Source organism: Phyllobates terribilis, unplaced genomic scaffold, assembly GCF_046119375.1.
Source record: "Phyllobates terribilis strain yellow unplaced genomic scaffold, ASM4611937v1 Scaffold_9__5_contigs__length_417890890, whole genome shotgun sequence".
NCBI classification, from domain to species: Eukaryota; Metazoa; Chordata; class Amphibia; order Anura; family Dendrobatidae; genus Phyllobates; species Phyllobates terribilis.
This window is the reverse complement of record NW_027362769.1, coordinates 231,457,137-231,478,680: the sequence shown is the minus strand read 5'-3', so window position 1 is coordinate 231,478,680 and position 21,544 is coordinate 231,457,137. Positions and strand designations below refer to the sequence as shown.

Sequence of the window (21,544 nt, the reverse complement as noted above, 5' to 3'; positions counted from 1 at the left end):
AGACCTTGGTATCCCAGTTTCAACAGTGTGCAATGTTATTAAGAAGTTTGCCAAGCATGGAACCATCAAGAACCTCTCTGGAAGTGGGGGAAAGAGGAAAATTGACAAGAAAGGTCTTTAAAGGTTGGTGAGAATGGTGGAAAAAATACCATGTCAAACATCTAAAGACCCGAAGGCCAACCTGGAACAGTCTGGAGTCATGGTTTCAACAAGTACCATATGTCGCACACTAAACCAAGCAAAGCTTTATGGGCGAAGGCCAAGGAAGAAACCATTGCTGAAGAAAAAACATAAAAAGGAACAACTGATCTTTTCCAAAGAGTACATTGACAAACCACAATCACTCTGGGAAAATGTTTTGTGGACAGATGAAACAAAAATAGAGCTTTTTGGCAATGCAAAGCAACAGTTTGTTTACAGACTGCACAATAAAGAAAGAACACCTTACTAACAGTTTAGCATGGTGAAGGATCCATAATGCTGTGGGGTTGCTTTGCTGCGTCTGGTACTGGAGGCCTTGACCGTATCACCGGAATCATTAAATCAGAGAATTATCAAGAGATTTTAGAGCGAAATGTCCTACCTAGTGTAAGAAAACTTGGTTTGAGTCGAAGATCTTGGATCCTCCAGCAAGACAATGACCCAAAGCACAAAAGCACAGAGGAATGGTTGAAAAAGAAATAATAGACTGTTTTAAAATGGCCAGCAATGAGTCCTGACCTCAATCCCATTGAAAATCTTTGGGGTGAGCTGAAATCTGCCATTGCAAAAAGAACCCTGCAAACATTTGAGAGCTTGAACAAAATACAAAGGAAGAGTGGGAGAAAATTCCAGCTGAGAAGTGCAAGAAGCTTATAGATGGCTACAAGAAATGTATGGAGACTGTCAGCAATGCCAAACAGTGTGCAACCAAGTATTAATTAGAGGGGCTTTATTGCTGCACATACTGTTTATTCTGTTTCTTCTTTCAAATTACAACATGGAAGTTGAAAAACAATGTTTTATTGTTGTATTACTTTGGACCACTAATTAAAAAATCCTGAGGATATAACTTTGGTACATATCCATTAATTTCTGAAGATATTGTATAGTCTATGAAAAAAAATAAGGGGTGTTAATAATTGTGAGCAGCATTGTAATGCAATATTATGGTACTGCAGTATATAGAATAAGAGATCAAACAATCATAGATTGAAATCCCCTCAAGGGACTAAAAATAATGCAAAAAATAAAGAAAAAATTTGTTAAAAATATCAAAAATTAAAAAATCTAAAGGTTAAAATCAAACCAGTTTTCCGCTGTTAAAAAAAGGAAAAATAAATAGAAATGTTTAATATCTCCACGTTTGTAAAAAGTCTGATTTATTAAAATATGGAAATAATTCATTTCATAGCATCACATATATACAAAATTTGTATCAATAAAAATATCAGCCCACCGCACAAAAAAACAAGTCCTCACTTATCCGCATCAACAGAAAAAAAATGTAACAGGTCTCAGAAGATGGCGTTACAGAGCAAAAAAATATAGAAAAAAAAGAAAATTCCGATATTTTTTTCATCACAAATAGAAAAACAATAGATCGCTGTAATTGGATTGAGGTGGACAATCATGTTTTTTTACGGCACAGTGAACACCGGGAAAACACAACCCCCAAAAAATGGCAGAATTGCATATTTTTTCCCACATTTCATCACACTTGGATTTTTTTTTCACTTTAAGGTAAAATGAGTGGTGTAATTCAAAGTTACAACTTGTTCTGCAAAAAATCAAGCTCTCACACATCTATGTTGATGGGAAAATAAAAAAGTTATGGCTCTTGAAAGCAGGCGAGGAAAAAAACAAAAGCACCAAAAAGACAATTTCCCTGGTCCTTAATTGGTTGTCTGGTCTTTTGCTAAGTCTGCAGTCAGCACATGTTGTCAGGATTCTTCAGTGTTGGGGGGACTGCGGACTGTCACGTGACCATGCGATTTGCATACTTACCGCCACATTGTGCGGCCTCGCTCAATACAAGTGAACTTAGCAAAAATGCAAAAGAAAATAATTAAAAATATATATATTCCTTAACACTGAAATTAAATCATCTAAAAGGAAAAGTCATGAAATTATGCAGATCACAGGATGGATAGACATCTTAATGATATGAAAATGATGAAAAAATGGAAACAAAAATTTCAAACCATCTTGATTTATTCAATACTGAATATGAGCGCCACGTCCAGAAATCTCCGCACTTACAAGTCTTGGCTGCTACCAATGAAAGTATTAATGGTTTGTGTTTGAAGCGTTTTTTCAGTCTATTCAGGTAATTTGGTAACAGTAATTTGTATTGCTGTGCCCATAAAAGTCCTGTCTATCAAAATATAACATTAGTGAACCCAATCAGTAAACAACGTAAATGTCAGAAATGAAGCGATCAAAACATCTTATTTACCCCCGAATAACAACATGCCAAGGAAAAAAAAACAGGCAACACAATACTGTCACGGAAACACAGCCGGGGAGTCACGCTGAACCCACCGCTGTTACGTCTTTGACACAGATGACACCGGAGAGATCACACAGATACCACCACTGCCTCCAGTTGTCATGGGAATGCAACTCCTCTGCCTCCAATTGTCAGGGCATTATGCAATTGGCTAAGAAGTGATGGATGAGGCCACGGCTGCTTCCACTACTAGGCCAGTATTTGGAGAATTCCCAGTGAGCGTATGGTGTGTACACCTCCGATTCCAACGCATGGAATATATGTATGGTATATACCCCCCATATGGTCACTGCCAGCTTCGCAATAATAAAAGAACTACTAGCTGCCACCACAAATCGTTTATACAGGCCGATTGGACACTTGTTACAGGAACAGAGCTATTAAATTTTATATTTAATCCAAAAAGATAGGCAGTGTTTATAAAAATATACAAGATGATACAAAATGGGAACAAAACAATACCATATATACAATTACATAATATGAAAAGGGATCACTAAATAAACTTACTAAACCTGGTCACAGAAATGGCTCAGAGCTTAATGGAGGAAAGCACTCTCGATTAGGAAAATTAACACTAACACGGCTATGTCTTCTCAGAATGACAAAGACCCAAACCCAGTTTCTGCTTTTTATTAGCTCTAACTTACACCCACACTCTTCCCCTTAATGACCTCATGTGGGGGCATTTTGTGGGATGTACTAAGCCCTTCAGGATTTTATGAGATCCCCAATTTACAAGATATCTTCACCTCTGAATGTCCCAGGTGTTAGACATTGATATCATATTTTCTATCATGATTTTGCCTTTACATAGAGACCAAATATGACCTGGTTTGCATCATCTATCGGACCGATATTAAGTTGGAGGAGTTCTAGCGGCCCCACGGCGTTGTGAGTGAATGTGTCACGTCCGTCGCTTTGCTACGATGTCAAAAATCTATATCTCATCATTATCAGATCGATGCAATCCCCAATATTCATTCCTGACCACCAACACTGGCTAGTCTGCAATCTGTGCTTTATGCTTTATGAAGCCCTATGCCTCGGAAAGCATACTTTTCCCATGGTAAAGAAATTTCAGCCTGGTTGTCATTTTCCCAGAACAGATCTTCCTATTTAATTACCTGGCCACTGCAGGGGGGCGGTTGCTTCAAAAGGAGCTTAAAGCTTGCACTTCCTATGTTTCAATTCGTTTTTCTCACTTCCCCATATGTTCAATGTGAGGTCCTGTTTCCAAAAGGAGTTTGAATTGTCAGCTCTTCTCCCTCCTCTGGAGATGTCTGTGAACTTGCCAGGCAAAGAAAAAATTAGGAGGGAGGGTTAGGCAGCTGCAACTCTGAATCCAAACAGGGTGAAGATAATCCACTGGCTTGTTTGTGTGATGCTTGCAATGATCACTTTGTCTGTATTTGATCTAACTGTTTTCAATGTGAACTGTGGCTGTGATTTTTCTTGCACACCTTTTACACGTGTAATTGATTTCTTATTCCATGTCATGTGACTCCATTGTGCTTGTATATATATGACTTAATTTTCCTTTTCTCATCTGCTATGACTAAGAGCGCAACCCTAGCGCCAGAATCGCGTAAAAATTTATTTTTTTTCCCTGTTTTTAAATGATCCAATAAAGTTTTTTAATACTTGGAGTGCCGATTTTCTCCTTTTTGTTTTCTTCAAAGGAAAAAATTAGGCGTTCCAAGCCTATGAAGACTTGTTCTGAGGCACCATAGGCTTTAGTAGCAGCCATTCCCAGCTCACGCTGCACTCTGCGAGACCTGGCTACTGTGAAGAAAGGTGACGTTACGGACTTCACCGCTCATTAGAGTTGCCGGGTCACGCTGCCCTCCGCGAGACCCGGCAACTGGATGACGGCTTTGGGGAACGTTATGGGAAGCACTGGACTACGTCGGACCTGTGTGGGAACTTTTTTTAGAATAAATTGGTGAACGAGGGACAGTGTTTTGCTTTTATTTCTCTATTTATGTTTTTCAGGTTTTCATTTGTGGACTATGTCAGATTCCCTAAACTATGTCGGACTTGCGTGGGATTTTTTTTTGCTATAAATTGGTGAACAAGGTAAAGAGTAGGAGAGTGTTTTTTTAAATAAAGTATTTTTGTGTGTGTGTTTTTTTTTCATTGTAGTACTGGGTTAATAATGGGGGTGTCTGATAGAGACCTCTCCATCACTAACACCAGGGCTTGATGACAGCTGTGTTTTTGGACAAATCACAGCTAACATCAACCCCAACTACCATTACACCAATTGCCAACGCACCAGGGCAATCGGGAAGACTGAAGGGAAAGAGCCAGAATTGGAGTATCTCATGTGATGCCCCACTTCTGGGGCAGCTGCGTGCTGGTATTTTTAGGCTGGGAAGGGCCCAATAACCATGGACCTTCCCAGTCTAATAATATCAGCTCTCAGTTATCATCTGCTTTACCTTTGCTGGTCACCAAAAATAGGAGGGTCCCCATGTCAGGTTTGTCAGGGATTCGGCACACGCACACGATCCCGATTACTCACTACTTAGCTATCGACAAGCAAACAGTGAGCGTATATGGCGTACACACCTCCGAATTCCAACTCATGGAATATGTGTATCTGCCCCCATACCATCACTGCCAGCTTCACGATAGCCCAATTACGATTATTCGCTGCCACCACCGATCAGTTTTAAAATATTATACAGGTCTGATCGGGTGCCTGCTTTCTGATAGCGTGTGGCTTCGGGGGAGGGACGATTATAGAGCACAAGAGACAGAACTATTAAATTTTATATTTAATCCAAAAGGGAGGCAGTGTTTATGAAAAATATACAAAGATTTTACAAAGGGGGGCAATACAATACCAAATATACAGTTACACAAAATAAAAAGGGATTAACAAAAGAAATTTATTAGACAGATTGCAGAGAAGCTTCAGTTTAGTTGGAGGGAAGTGCTCCACTGGACGATTATCGAACGGGACCTGTGCTTACAAATATGGATCTCCCGGCATTAGTATAGATCCATCTTCAGATGGATCTTTTATGCTGAAGGGGGGCCCTGCCCACACACTCCCCTGTGATGACCTCACATTGGTTGGTCTCCACCCTTCATGGTTTTATTAAAATCTCTAATTTCTGCGATAACTTCTCGCTTGTTGATCGCAGAAGTTCGCAAGTGACACCATATTTTTTATTGCGAATTTACCTTTGTGTAGAGACCATACATGATATGGCTGCTGTCAGTTATTTTTGTGTTCTTGAGTTACAGTTCACTGGAAGGGCTCACAGTTCTGGAAAAATGTGTATATTGTTCCTAAGCTAGCCCTGCCACTAAAAATATGTGTCCTATCGCAATCGGAAGTATAGAACTTCCGATATTCCATATTTCATGTCGGTGCCTGCGAGACTGCAGATTGAACACATATGCAAATGAGAGTCACCCGGCTATTGTGAGGAGTGTGGTAGATCCCCTTTGAAGTTTAATGAGCGGTTTCCTCTTTCTTTCAATCTCTGGCCCATATGCTGAGGTGTCTATTTATCACAGGTCTCTGCTACTACAAGTTCCATTTAAATGGTAATTAGCCTGGAGACTTGAGTTTGACACCTGTTCTGTACACTGCTAATTTGCATAGAAGCAAAGAGTGTTAGCTTTTGCTCCTTTGACAAATAGTATAGGGGAGGGGGGATGAGTAGCTTGGAGGAAGATGGAGAGGTTCATAATATTTACTATGACACCCCACATCGTTTTTTATTTATTTATGTATTAGGTTAATATATGTACAGTAAGCTACACATGCAAGGCACTAATTATTTATCTCACAAATATCTATTTATCTATCTATCATCTATTTACCTCATACCTAACTATATATCTCTATCTTTGCACATCTTTAAGGCCTTTACAGGCCTCTCTCATCTTTTTAAGTGGGAGAAGTTGCACAATTGGTGGCTGACTAAATACTTTTTTCCCCCACTGTATGTGGTTTTCCACGTTCGTAAAAGTCTATCAAAACATAAAATTAAGTAACCCAATCAGTAAACACCGTAATGGTTAAAAAAATCTGAATGCCAGAATTGCAGTAATTCAGCTGCTGCAACAGCTCAAAAAATGCAATAGGAGGCAATCAAAACATCGTATCTACATCAAAAGGTGTTAATAAAAACATTGGCTCAGGGCTCAAAAAACAAGCCCTTACACAGCCCAATTGACTGAAAGTTAGAAACGTTACGGCCCTTGGAAAATGGTGACACGAGAAAAATTTTGTTTTTCAAATTTACGGATTTTATTTCACCACTTAAATAAAAAAAAAACCTATGCATCTTTGGTATCGCCGTAATCGTACTGACCTGGAGAATCATATAGCCATGTCATTTTTACCACATAATGAACATTGTAAATTAAAAAAAAAACAATTGCACTTTTTTCACTATTTTGCCGCACTCTGAATTTTTTTTTACCGCTTTCCAGTACATCACATAATAAACTGGATGGTGTCATTCAAAAATGCAACTTTTCCCGCAAAAAACAAGCCCTCACATGGCTATATCGAAAGAAGAATTAAAAAAAAATATCACTCTTGGAAGAGGGGGAAAACGAAAGTGCAAACACGGAAAATCGCCCGGTCGAGAAGAGGTTAACTGACCACTGTCATTTGAACAATCTTTGCATAAATCAATAGTAGCAGCAAATATAAAAAACTTCATACTATATCTTACAAGAAAAATATGCTACTTCCTCCTTCCCACAGTCTTATGAACTCATCCCTCACTCTGAAATGCTGATATAATATACCTTTCTCAAAACAATAGGGACAGCCAGCTTACTAAGGGAGAAGATTACAGATGTATTGAAACATATTGAGAGGGCACAGTGAGAGAGTACAAAAGAGAGGCAGAGGGTGCTGCTACTTAGTGTTTTATGTCACCCAAGTACTGGATTCCCAGCTACACCGCTCAGCACTGTTGTATAATATCCACCATGCAGCTGCTGCTTCAGAACACGTGCTACATAAACACAGGGAAGCAAGAAGCCTAATGTCTCATTCTGTAGTACATAGAAGACATCACAGCATCTACTATCCACACACGAGCAGAGGGGATATCTGAAGAAAAATGCAGGAGACAAGTGTCACGCTCCACCAAAGAGCCAGACAGCGCATGGCGAGATGGTTGGGAAGGGAAGCACTGCCACTAGGGAGAGATAGGAAGAGCAACTCCAACTTGCCTGCGCAGCCCTGTGCTCCCTGATGTCCCTAGACGGGTTCTTTCACCCAGTGCGGCGCTCGCGTTCCTATCCCTGTCTTTCCCTAAGCACGACCAGGCTAGTGCGAGGGGCAGCAGGAACACTAGTTCTGCTCTTAGATAAAGACACAAAAGGGACACGAGCAAGGGTAAAAGAAACAACAATCACTCAACGTGCACCCAGACTATATAAAGGTTTAAACGTAGGGTGAGGCAAACCAAATAGGAGATAAGGTACAGGAAGACAATTAAATTTCCAAACAGATATCTCCAGAGATGACCCCTAGACAATCTTTCTACACATAGCTCATACCTCCAGCTCCAAACCAGGTTATAGCAAGCTATCACTGGCAACTATTCAAACTAAGAGGTATTCATACCAGAGGGGAGTGGAGAACTCAGAACAGCTGAGATAACTCAGGTGGGAGAGCTCTAGGAAACAAATAGAACTGTTTAACCCTTGCAACATCCGAGCAAGGGAAATCTATACAGCTTAACTCTTGCACCACCAGAACAAGGGTAATCTGCACAGCTAACTCAAAGGCAAAGCAGATCCATCCAGTGCAGGTGCACTTGTAGCCAAACGTCGTGATCTTCTGACCACTCTCTGTTGCGGTGTCCCCATGACAACAAGTCATAGAATTGCCAGAAATAGTATTAGGCTACATTCACACTAGCATTTTGACATTCTGCTTGACTATTCCATTTTAAGAACAACTATTATTATTTAGAAATTATTATTACTGGATTTTCCTATGTGGCTGTTGTTAGAGAGGAAAAAAAAGCGCATCATGTTGGAACTTTTTTCCGTTCTAAACAGACATATAACAGAACCCAGACACACCCCCATAATAATCAATGTGGTCCCTCTGCTTTTTTTTTTTCATCAGTTATGTAATCAATACATTTTTTACAATGAAATAAATGGGTATTATCGGATAGTGATTGTAAATACAAGCAATGTTCCCTGCTTAGTAACATTTTCTTGCAATATTAACACTTTTCTTTTATTTACAGCTCTTTGCTTAGGAGATCGACCATCGCTGCTAGACTGCAGAACATGTGCAGTGCTTACAAGCTCTTGTCTATTAAGCTTGTAAGCACTGTTTGGAAGCAGGCCAGGATCACTGAAGTGCGCTGTTACCTCCTAATCCCAGTGCACTGCTTACAAGCTAGACAGCTGTGGGGTCGGTCTCCAAGGCAACGCTGTAAACAAAGGGGAAAAAAAAGTGTTAATGTCTCAATAATGGCTAGCAGTAAATTGAAAATAGCTTGTTTTACAAACACTATCCAACAATATTCACTTATGAAGATGGGAATAACCATTCAATTCCACTTGTTATTTCAAAATGCAAGTATGAACGAAGCCTTATTCCTCATATACATGACAGATTTTTCTAAAAAGTCCCTTAAAATGACATAACTCTGTCAGATGAATCACTGCTATATTTTATGACCTATTCTTTAGGGACACATTTGTAGCAAGTTCGTTCATGGACTATGCATTTTTGATTACTAGTTCAAGGCTGGTCCCGGCAGATTCTCCCCTCCTCCTCCCCTAGACTATATCACTCATTCTATGTGTAAGTATAGTGAGAGACCTGTCAGTCTATGGGAGTGGGGTGTGGAGAGGTCGACAGGGACCAGGCGCGCAATAGTCATCTGGATCACCAAAGCATGTTCTCTGAGAAACGCAGCAGTGTAATAATGTAATAATGCTTCCAGTGTCTAAATCATGCTGCCCGTGGTTCAGGCAGCATAAGTCTCATGTGAGTTTCCCTTTAATGTTGTGAGTCAATACGCACAAGAGTTAGGCTATGTTCTCTTCTAGTGTTTTCCTTTTTACTTTTGCATAATAATACACTTAAAAAGGTAACTTTGTATGGCCATTTTTATTATGTCGATGGACCTGTTGCAGAGGCTTTTCTGCAGGGTGATCTGTAATTTTTATTGTACCATCTTAAATTACATATTTTGCTCACTTTTATCAAAAGATAAAAATCAAGTAGCAATTCTGTTTTTTTTTGTGCTTTTTTCACAGCATTCAGAGTGTGAGTTAAAAAAACATGATATCTTTACGCATAACTTTCCTGGGTTCCCAGCAATCCTGCCAGATAAATTCTACAATTTTTAACACCTGTTTTGGGGATCTGTGCAATAGTAATATGCCATAAAACAATTGCATATTGTCTCTATTTACTGGGGGTCTATTTGCAGGGAGGAACTTGTGGCAAAGTTAATGTTACTCTCAAGGACAAGCTGCAAGGCAGGCTAGTCAAGAGGTCCAGGGTTAGAAACCAAGAGAGCTCATTGTAAACTAAGGGGAAAGACAGAGGAGTAGTCAGGTCACAGTCCGATGTCAAAATTCAAGGAAGGTGGCGGATCAAGACAAAGGGCTAGGCAAACGGATGGTCAAAAGAAAATCCAAGGTCTGGCAACAAAGATCAGAATATGAAACTCAGAACACAGAGCAAGGGTACACCACTTGAGCTAAGCTACAACTGGCAGTAATTGGAGGCAGAGAGCCGGCTAAATAGCTAGGTAATCACTCCGAATAGGAGACACATGGAGGAAACCCTGCAAGCCCTGGCCCTGATTGGACAGCTGAACTGTCACTCACTGTGTCCAGACACACCAATGGGAGGAATCGCAACAGTTAACAGCAATACAATGTGGAAACATAAAACATTTATAATGTTATACATTTTTTGCATTAATCTAAGTTTTAGGCTCTGTTCACAGCCTCCGCCATAGATTATGTGACCTATATGTAGCAGTATATTCTTGGGGTTATATGCCGGAATAATTTAGGCTGAAATTGTGAAAAAAAATGACAAGCGCCGAGGAACCATCGTTTATAAATGAGGCCATGTTTGTTGTTCTCCAACTGTTAATGGAACCCGTTTGGAGTTGTAGTTGTACAGCAGCAGAAGAGAAATAAATTGTAGTATTGAAAACAGGTAGAATTAATATAAGAGTAAAACTGGACCAACACTTTCTTTAGCAATTTGTAGATGTATTATCAACTCTAAAGTAGGGGGTAGGATACATAGGGTTTTATATAAACAGAAGAGGAGATTATCTATAAGGAATGAGGTCACTGCTGATGAGGTCACTCAATCACTACCTATGTAGAAAGCAGTCACTACCTATGAGGTATGAGGTCACTGCCTTAGGAATGAGGTCACTATGTGCAGTGTATGTGGTCACTATATATTAGGAATGAGGTCACTTACACATGAGGTCATTACCCATGAGATATGAGGTCACAATCTAAGAGGTCACTAATAAGTAGGAATTGTATATATGAGGAATGAGGTCATTTACCTATAAAGTCACTATTTATAAGGTATGATGTCACTGTCTATCAGGTCACCACCTATTAGGAATGAGGTGACTACTTATAATGTCACAACAAGGTATGAGGTCACAACCTACAAGGAATGAGAAAATTATCTATAAAAAATTAAGTCACTACAGTGGGTCACTACTTTTGAGGTATGATGTCACTGTCTATGAGGTATTATATCACTATGAGGTCACTAGATTTTAGGAATGAGGTAAATACCTAAGAGGTCACTATGTATTAGGAATGAGGTCACTAACTACCTATAAGGTCATTACTTATGAGATATAAGGTCACTATATATGAGGGATTTGATAATGAGGTAATTACCTATGAGGTATAAGGTCAGAATCCATGAAGTCACTGCCTTTTAGGAATGAAGTCACTACTTGTCAGTCCTGAGGTTACTACCTATCAGGTATGAGGTCACTATCAGAAATGACGTCACTATCAGATATGAGGTCACTATCAGTTATGAGGTCACTGTGATGAACCTGTTTCCGCCATCTTGGTAATGATAAATCATATCCAGGGATGGCCACACTTCAGCAGCCCCCACCCTTGGGACCTTCTGTTAAAACGTCAACTAGATAGTTTCCCCCCATCCAGGCTCCTGTAAGATAAGAAGCCCCGGGGCCTACTTAACACTTGAATGCTAGGAGCTTCAAAGACTTTGAGAGGAAACACAGCCAGCAGGGGGGGGGTGCTTCGTCTATCTGTACCTGACCATTTGTCCCATAGGACTAGTTTCTTTGTCTGTCACAAGCATGGAGGCATAAGATATAGAAACATGAAAAGTACACGCATGTTGCGTGGGATGGGCCAATAAAAAAATATCACGGCGTCCCGGAGCCATTGCGCACACAAGCCTCCGCGGTAGACGTTTGTACGTGCTCTGGAAGCCAAGATATAGCGCTGAGCCATTCCTGAGGACCGTATGGTATCATAATTGATATCAAAAGGTCGGTTACGGCGGCCCGAATCCATGGGAACCCCTGGGGGTATCATGAGACCATCCCAGAAGAAGTTATTGGGTTCCATAGAATTTGGGCTTCTGATCGAAGTTAGACCTGAGGGTGGAGACTGAGCCAGCTGACCTCACCAGCAGTGGGCGGGACGGGGCAGGTAAGATAGCAGGACAGACAAGAGATAAGTCAGTCTTGACCCAAGAGTGGGGTGCTGAACATCTGAGCACCAGCTGAGGCCACCAAGGGGAGGAGCAGTTTGACCATGCGGTGGTAGGCCTCAGCCTGTAACAAAGAACCGTGCCTGCGACCGCAGAATCCTCTCCCTGCGTCACAAGAAAATCAAGAAACCGGTAACTGATATGCTGTGGTGATTCTGTGTGTTGTATTCCATTGTTGTATAGTTTAGCCTGACCTTATACCTGTGTATATTTAGTTGTATATCGTGTATCTAGTGTATTATTATAATCAATTACCTCAAGTAATTGTGGGCCTGCCTTTTATTCTGCATAACGAACGCACGTCCGTGTGAGCTCGGCTCAAGCCAAAAACGCTACCCAGGGTTGGTTCCTGACCCGATATAGGCCCATTCACGGACTGGGCGTATATCTAAAATAGGGACTGGTGGCAGCATACCAACTGGGGATTGGGGAAGGCTGGTAGTGACGGTCGGAGGTTCAGATATATATATTCCTGGCGCGGCCAAGGAAGATATATATACCACCCTCACTACAGAGGGCCCCGATACCCAGTAGGTTACAGGACAGTCTCTCTGGCGACCGCTTATCCTAGGTGCAGTTCCTTGACTGACCTGAGGCTAAGAGGGCGCTAGCGAGTTGTGCTGTGTAGTGACGTTACGGTTTAGTGACGTTGAAGGGGAACACTCTACCGTGTTCCCTGCGCTGGTTGCAGCTTCCTGGCACTACTTTCTCTAGGTGCAGTACCTTGACTGACCTGAGAGGTAAGGGGGCGCCAGAGAGCTGCACCCACCGGCCGGCTTTCATCACAGTCACTATAAGGTATGAGGTCACTTCCTATCAGGTATGAGGTCACAATGAGGTATGGCATCACTACTTATCGGGTATGAGGTCACTATCAGGTATGGCGTCACTACCTATCAGGTATGAGGTCACTATCGGGTATGGCGTCACTTCCTATCAGGTATGAGGTCACTATCGGGTATGGCGTCAATTCCTATAAGGTATGAGGTCACTATCAGGTATGACGTCACTATCAGGTATGACGTCACTATCAGGTATGAGGTCACTATCAGGTATGACGTCACTATCAGGTATGAGGTCACTATCGGGTTTGGCATCACTTCCTATCAGGTATGAGGTCACTATCAGGTATGACATCACTTCCTATCAGGTATGAGGTCACTATCAGGTATGAGGTCACTATCAGGTATGACGTCACTATCTATCAGGTATGAGGTCACTATCAGGTATGAGGTCACTATCAGGTATGACGTCACTATCAGGTATGAGGTCACTATCAGGTATGACGTCACTATCTATCAGGTATGAGGTCACTATCAGGTATGACGTCACTATCTATCAGGTATGAGGTCACTATCAGGTATGAGGTCACTATCAGGTATGAGGTCACTGTGTATAAAGACCCTACTTATTAGCTATGAGTTCATTCCTTGCTCTTATAGATAATTAAAACTAAAGTCCATACTGATGCTAAACATGAGACTGGAAACCCTAATAAGCTATAATGACCCCGGGACCGTGCAGACCGGTGCAGGGCAGTGTGAGCTCTCTTCTACCGTCTGCACACGTGAATATAACTCGGTATATGAGAGTATCACGGCGTCCCTCACAACACGGTGAAGAGTGACAGAGGCGCATGCGCAGAGCGCTGGTCTCCAGTAAGTAACAGCTATAGCTAGAGCTGCTGGCGGAGGAGCGCGCAGAGCCGGGGCTGTACACAGAGCAGCATGGAGGGTGAGTACCGAGCTCCGCACACTGCACCCTGCTCCATACACAGGTGCTGCCCGCAATAATCCCCTGTGTGCACATGGCATCTGCCAGGCTGTGCTGCCTGCTGCACCCCTTGTGTGCCACCCAGCTGCCTGCCACCAATGCCATAGTTACAGAAGTTTCTGCACCTTGTGCTCTTCTTATTGAATGCATTTACTGTACCCTATAGTCTCTTCTTGCTCCTCTTCTGCACATCATGTCTGTGACTGACTCATGTCTGTAGGACGAGATCCCAGGAGATCGCTGCCTGCTACTATTGTAAAACTTTCAGAATAGTCTGACTGCCTGTCACACGGTAGAAATGCTCCGAAAAATGTCCTGATGAGTAAAGTGTGACCCCAAAATTGCATATTGCGATTGTTTATCTTCCGGGAGTTCCACTTTATACCCACAAAGGGTTAAACTCCCAGCGCACTGGCGTAGCCGGCTGCGGGGGCGGCGGGCATTGTTTACACACCTATTTTTGTGTAGACGGATGTAATGGCCCCATTTGTATACTGATCTCTATAATACTGTACGTTTAGTTATATGTAACGACTGCCATGATCTGCCCAAGTGTCAGAGCTCACTCATGTGACCGTATTACCGACCAGGTGTGCAGAGCCGGAGTGCGGCACCTATACTATACGGTATCACCATAGGCCCACAATGGCACGTGGAGGCACACAAAGCTGTTCTGTCTGGACCCAGCTAAAAAGTAATTGTGACCTGTCCATCTAGTGACAAATTGTGAAGGCGAGCTCTCCTAAAACTATAGGGCGCTGAGACCCTGTACATAGAGCCGTGTATATATATATAATCATACTGCTGTAGTCACTATGGCCTGCTAACCGTATCTGCGTGATCCCTCCAGAGCAGGGAGCAAACGTCACTGCCAAAAACGATAGCAAACAAAATGAGTAGAAAAGGGATCCAGCTCAACGGTTAAAAAAAGCTTCCGTTATATTAACACATTGTTAAAACATATTCACATGCATCTGTAGTCCATAAAATGGAATATCAAAGCATCAGAGCGTTTCGAGTGCCCTTTGCACCCCTTACTCATGATGTTTTGATATTTTATTTCAGGGACAGCAAATTGAAGTCTGAGCTGGATCCCCTTTCTGGTCATTGAGTTTGAATACTCTGTTTTTGGTTACCACTTTTTGTATTGATACATTTTCATGCATTTTAATTATTCAGAAATGCAATAAAATGTTGTCCAAAGCCACACCTTACTATATGCATGTACAAGTACATACAAACACACAAAACAGGCACCCATTCACCTACAGGCACACTAACTGTATATAGACATGCTCACCTATACACACTTACAACTTACATGCATACACATTCACCAGCAAGCATGCACACACTCATTACATCCCGGCATATACACATTCACCAACGAGCATGCACACACTCATTACATCCCGGCACATACACATTCACCAACGGGCATGCACACACTCATTATATCCCGCCACATACACATTCACCAACGAGCATGCACACACTCATTAGATCCTGGCACATATACATTCACCAACGAGCATGCACACACTCATTACATCCCAACACATACACATTCACCAACGAGCATGCACACACTCATTACATCCCGGCACATACACATTCACCAACGAGCATGCACACCCTCATTACATCCCGGTACGTACACATTCACCAACGAGCATGCACGCACTCATTACATCCCGGCATATACACTGTGTTCCAAATTATTATGCAAATAATATTTTCTCAGATTTTCCCAAATTACCTATATGTATTGCAGTCATTGTAATTTTCCAGTCAAATAACTATTAGAGTACAATTGAAAGGTTTTTGTACAAACTGCCTATGATAACGGTATATTTAAAAAAAAAATAAAAAACTCAAACTGCTCTCAAAATGCATGTTCCAAATTATTATGCACAGCAGAGTTTTCAACCTTTTAATTTTAATAAAGAACAAAAAAATGGTCATTTTTGAAATTATAAGCATTAGCAGGTTATTACAAACTGAAATCAAACAGTTTTCAACTCAAAACTTTATTCTAGGTGATGTTACATTTGCACATAGGACCCCTTGTTCGAAAGGAGCTTCTGAACTCTCTCGTCCATTGAATTTGTCAGGTTTTGGATGGTTTCTGCTTTAATTGTTTTGCATGAGGACAGAATACCCCCCCAGAGCTGTTGCTTAGATGTGAACTGCCTCCCGCCATCATAGACACTCCTTTTGATGATGCTCCAGAGGTTCTCAATGGGGTTGAGGTCAGGGGAGCATGGGTGCCACACCATAAGTTTGTCCCCTTTTATGCCCATAGCAGCCAGAGATGCAGATGTGTTATATGCAGCATGAGACGGGGCATTATCATGCATGAAAATGATCTTGCTGCGGAATGCACGGTTCTTCTTGAACCATGGAAGGAAGTGCTGTTTGAGAAACTCAACATACATTATGGAGTTCATCTTTACCCCTTCAGAGATCCTAAAAGGGCTGACAATCTCTCTCCCCATGATTCCAGCCCAAAACATTACTCCACCTCCTCCTTGTTAGCGCCGTAGCCGTGTTTGCATGGGGTGTCCATCAACCAGCCATCCTCCACTCCATCCATCTGGACCATCGAGATCATTTCATGCATGATAATGCCCCGTCTCATGCTGCACATAACACATCTGCATCTCTGGCTGCTATGGGCATAAAAGGGGACAAACTTATGGTGTGGCACCCATGCTCCCCTGACCTCAACCCCATTGAGAACCTATGGAGTATCATCAAAAGGAGTGTCTATGATGACGGGAGGCAGCTCACATCTAAGCAACAGCTCTGGGAGGGTATTCTGTCCTCATGCAAAACAAAGCAGAAACCATCCAAAACCTGACAAATTCAATGGACGAGAGAGTTCAGAAGCTCCTTTCGAGCAAGGGGTCCTATGTGCAAATGTAACATCACCTAGAATAAAGTTTTGAGTTGAAAACTGTTTGATTTCAGTTTGTAATAACCTGCTAATGCTTATAATTTTAAAAATGACCATTTTTTTGTTCTTTATTAAAATGAAAAGGTTGAAACTCTGCTGTGCATAATAATTTGGAACATGCATTTTGAGTGCAGTTTGAGTTTTTTATTTTTTTAAAAATATACTGTTATCATAGGCAGTTTGTACAAAAACCTTTCAATTGTACTCTAATAGTTATTTGACTGGAAAATTACAATGACTGCAATTCATATAGGTAATTTGGGAAAATCTGAGAAAATATTATTTGCATAATAATTTGGAACACAGTGTACACATTCACCAACAAGCATGCACACACTCATTGCATCCCGGCATATACACATTCACCAACGAGCATGCACACACTCATTACATCCCGGCATATACACATTCACCAACGAGCATGCACACACTCATTACATCCCGGCACATACACATTCACCAACGAGCATGCACACATTCATTACATCCCGGCACATACACATTCACCAACGAGCATGCACACACTCATTATATCCTGGCACATACACATTCACACTATGCATTGAGGCCTCATCCAAACTTGAATAACGTACGTGTTCTAGCCATGATTTTCTCAGATAGAACACATACCTATTATAGTCTATGGTGCTGTTCATGTGTGTGCAAAAAAATCAGAGACGTCCTATTTTAGGGCGCCTGCAGACAAGTGTATGAAAAATCATATAAGTTTTATCCAGAAAATGTGAACAATTTTTTTTACAAATTTTTACCATATTTTCATCCGTGTCCGTTTTTTTTTACATCCGTATGCAATCCCCTTTCATACAACTTCATTAAAACATGTACATGATCACAGTTTCATTGTTTTATAATAGAAATCTTTCCATGAAAATTGGATGCCACTCTGATGTTCCTTGTGGGATCCGATTTTATTCTTTCACCCATAGACTTGAATGTGTGTGAGTCTCATCCGAGACTCAGATTTTTTACATACGGACAGTTGGACCAAGAGAAGAATTGATCATCTGAACAGCCCTATTGAATTACATGGGTCAGTGTGCTGTCCGATTAAAAATAGGATAGCGCATGTCCGATTTATCCGCTCGTCTGCATGAGCCCTTAATCCAAGTCACAGGATCAATCTCACCCGTACAAGTCTGTGGCCCAGATTCATTAAGACTAACGCCAGTTAATATTGAGTGGTGTGCAGGAATAAAGTACGCCAAATTCATTAATAGTTGCACGCCATTGAATGAATTGGGTGCATCTCATCAGTGGCATGCACCTCACCAGAAATCCCATCACTTCTAATGAATTTGATCGGCTGGCATACACTCGCTCCATCCTGCCGTGGCTCTTCCCCAGCTTCGCACATTTTGGAGGAGCTGCCTAAAACTGGTCTGAAAACGCCAAAAGTCGCAATTTTGCAACGTTTCAAAGTGTTCTACAGAGATAAATTCGGGCTTATGGGTCCATGAAAAATCCAAGACAGCACACATTGTTATTCGTGAGAGATCCGTTTGCTGTCCGTGATTAACATTGTAATGTATAGAAAAAGCTTTGCAATTTTTTTATATATGAGAAAATCATTGGTGAAATGCTCACAGTAAAAAATGACACACAGATGAAACGCTGATGAAAATCTGATCCAAAACACTGGTGAAACTCCAACCTTTTTTGTAAGGGTTTTTCCTTCGGTGGCTGCACCAGGCTGATGGCTTGTGTGAAGCTTTTCTTTCTGGCTCTTCTCCAGCCTTGTTTGAAGTGAAAGTGAAACGGTGTCATTGCATGTTGTGTATTCGCTCATTCTGGGCATCCTTCCAAGGGAGTGGATTAAGGAGTTTCCATGGCCCTGGATGCTGCTGCCTGATTTCCCAGAAATGGCTTGACTTCGGATACTGCTAGATAGCAATTCACAGGTGACAGGCGATGCTGGGTGTGATCTTTGCGCCTTTGTGTACAGGATACCTCTTTGTCATATAATATTTATGAATATGGAAATAAATACTTGAAAATATTATTTTAGTATCAATAATTTATTTATAAAAGTTGGCAATGTTTTCTGGTACATTTTGCATAGAAAATGCAAATTGTCTCTTCAGAGAGGATTAGAACTCTATAGCGCTACCTGTTGGAAACAGCAATCCTATAAGTCAATATCGCCCCTTTAATGAGCCTTGCAATATGACTTAGGATAAAAGTCAAATCAGAATCTCAATTTGCAGACAGGGTGTTCCGAGGTATTGCCCCTCATCAGTGCAAAGTATGAGATCTGATTTGGCTAGCTGAGAGGCTAAGACTGGCATCTAAGGGATACGTTTTCTCCTTGTGAAGATTGACATTCCAGGTCTGGTACACCAATATGAGGAGACTTAAACACCTTGCAGTTCTCCTCTGGGAAATTAAGAAATGAAAAAACAAAATTTTCTCTTCAGAGAGGATTGGGACTTGAACTCTTTAGCGCCACCTATTGGAATCAGCGATCCTATAAGTGAATATCGACCCTTTAACAAATCTTGCAATATGACTTGGGATAAAAGCCAAATCAGAATCTCACTTTGCAGACACGGCGTGTCGGGGTATTGCTCCTCGTCAGTGTAAAGTATGAGATCTGATTTGACTAGGTAAGATTGGGATCTAAGGGGTAAGTTTTCTAAAGAGATAATTTGCATATTTAATTTTCCAGAGCTGCATGCAAGGCTTCTAAGTCTCCTCATACTGGCGTGCAAGCCCTGGCTTGTCACTCTCCAGAAGGAGAAAACTTACCTCTTAGATTTTGCATAGGAAAACATACTCTCCTATATGAAGAGGGTAAAATTAGATATAACCCACATCTTCCTTACTGGTAGCCATGACATTTCTTATAGGGGTTGTACTCCTGCTTTAAAGACATGTTCGGATGAATTTAAAGGCTGTGGCCGCTGATTAGCTGCAGTGGTCACGTGACACCCTCAAACAAATGTTAATGCCAGCCGACCAGTGGGGGTCACAGTACTGACTATGGAGGAGCAAGGTTATTCTGGGTAGTGAACATAGGGTTCTCTTTTATTGATTACACCACCCAGGACCCATTAAAGGGAATAGCTGGTTTTAAGGCCCCGGCGACCAGAGGTGGGGTTACAAAAAAACAAGCACAGCTGTACTGCCCTGTTTTTATACCACCCATAAAAATGAATGAGAATTATGAAAACAGCACAGCAAAGCGAGCAACTCTGTTGTCGTAAGTCCAGAACTGCAGAAACACCTTATTGTGCTATGAGAGGTCTACAACTCCCATTCGTTATTAAGGGAGTTGTGCAAGCAGGATAGCACAGCTGCGCTCTACCCATGGAGACCTCGCAGTTATTCTCACCTCGGTCATGAGAGATAGAAATGGGAATTACTCTTTAAATCTAACTTTTAGGCAGTGTGCCCACGTTGAGTTTTTGACGCAGCTTCTTAGGCTACGTTCCCACAATGAGCTTTTGGTGAGTTTTTGATACTGCAGAATTTCTGCACCTATTAGGTAAATTAGGTAACTTGCGTTTTTTTATTGCATATCTGAGTGCTTTTTTTTTTACAATAATTTTTATCACGTTTTTGATGCTGCATTTTTTGTCCCTTTTTGGTGTATCATGTTTGAAATAAAGCTGGTTTGTTTTTGATACTTACTGGTGTTTGGCTTTGACAAAGCTTTATTGATACAGTCATGGGTGGTTTACATGCGCTTTTTATGCATTTCCACAGCAGAAACACACTAAAAACACGTGTTTTTTACCTGCTGATTTTCTGCATATAATACAAGTCTATGGGAAAAATCTGCACTTTGCTGTAACTGGATGCATTTTTGGCACAGCGAAAATATGCAGCATCAAAAACTCATCGTAGACACCTGGCTTTACAGTTCCAACAAAGTGGATGGGATTTATAGAAATCTCGTGGAGCTTTTCTTTTACTCTGTGTAAACTGACCTGCGGTGCTTTTTTCATATCCACAATATGTCAGGTTTTCTTGCGGGAATGCTGAGTTTTATGTACAGATTTCTCCCATAGTCTTGCATTAGATGCAGAAAATCCACAGGTAAAAACGCTCATTTTTTTTTAGTGCGTTTCCAAGGCGGAAACACATTATAAACACAAGTAATCAGAACATGACTATATCAATAAAATTTTGTCAGTGCCAAATACCAGGACGTATCAAAAGTAAAGCAGCTTTATTTAAAACATTACTTACCGAAAAGAGACAAATTAAAAAACGTGATAAAAACGTAATGAAAAAAAAAACGCTATGAAAAAATGCAAGTAACTTAAGTTACTTAAAGGGAATGTGTCACCCCCCCTGGGCGATATCAGACCTCTACTATGGCCATACAGGGTATAGAAAAGTAAGAGGTCTGATTGCAGAGAAAAGCACTTTAATAAATCTTTTTTTCCACAGGCTTGGCGTCCGGGGGACGCCAAGCAATCCCCGCCTATGTGCTTATTATTCCCCCAAATCCCCACCTATATGCTTAATTATCATATTCCCCCCTACCCTGCATGTCACAGGGCCCTGTGACGTGCACTGTGCTCCCTGACTT

The 21,544-nt window shown here is 41.3% G+C and overlaps 1 protein-coding gene across 4 annotated transcripts in view; it reads left to right on the top strand.

The window, feature by feature from the left end:
* The window catches only part of CIITA (class II major histocompatibility complex transactivator), a 107,584-nt gene that overhangs the window by 13,586 nt on the left and 72,454 nt on the right, over nucleotides 1-21,544 (top strand). Inside the window, exon 1 of one of the 4 annotated variants that reach the window (XM_073647743.1) lies at nucleotides 13,863-13,988. The exons of the other annotated variants lie outside the window; for them this stretch is intronic. Within the exon in view, the coding sequence (XP_073503844.1) occupies nucleotides 13,982-13,988 (7 nt within the window). The 5' untranslated portion in view covers nucleotides 13,863-13,981. Of the gene's footprint in view, nucleotides 1-13,862; nucleotides 13,989-21,544 lie in introns of those variants that run through there. 4 annotated transcript variants of the gene reach the window in all.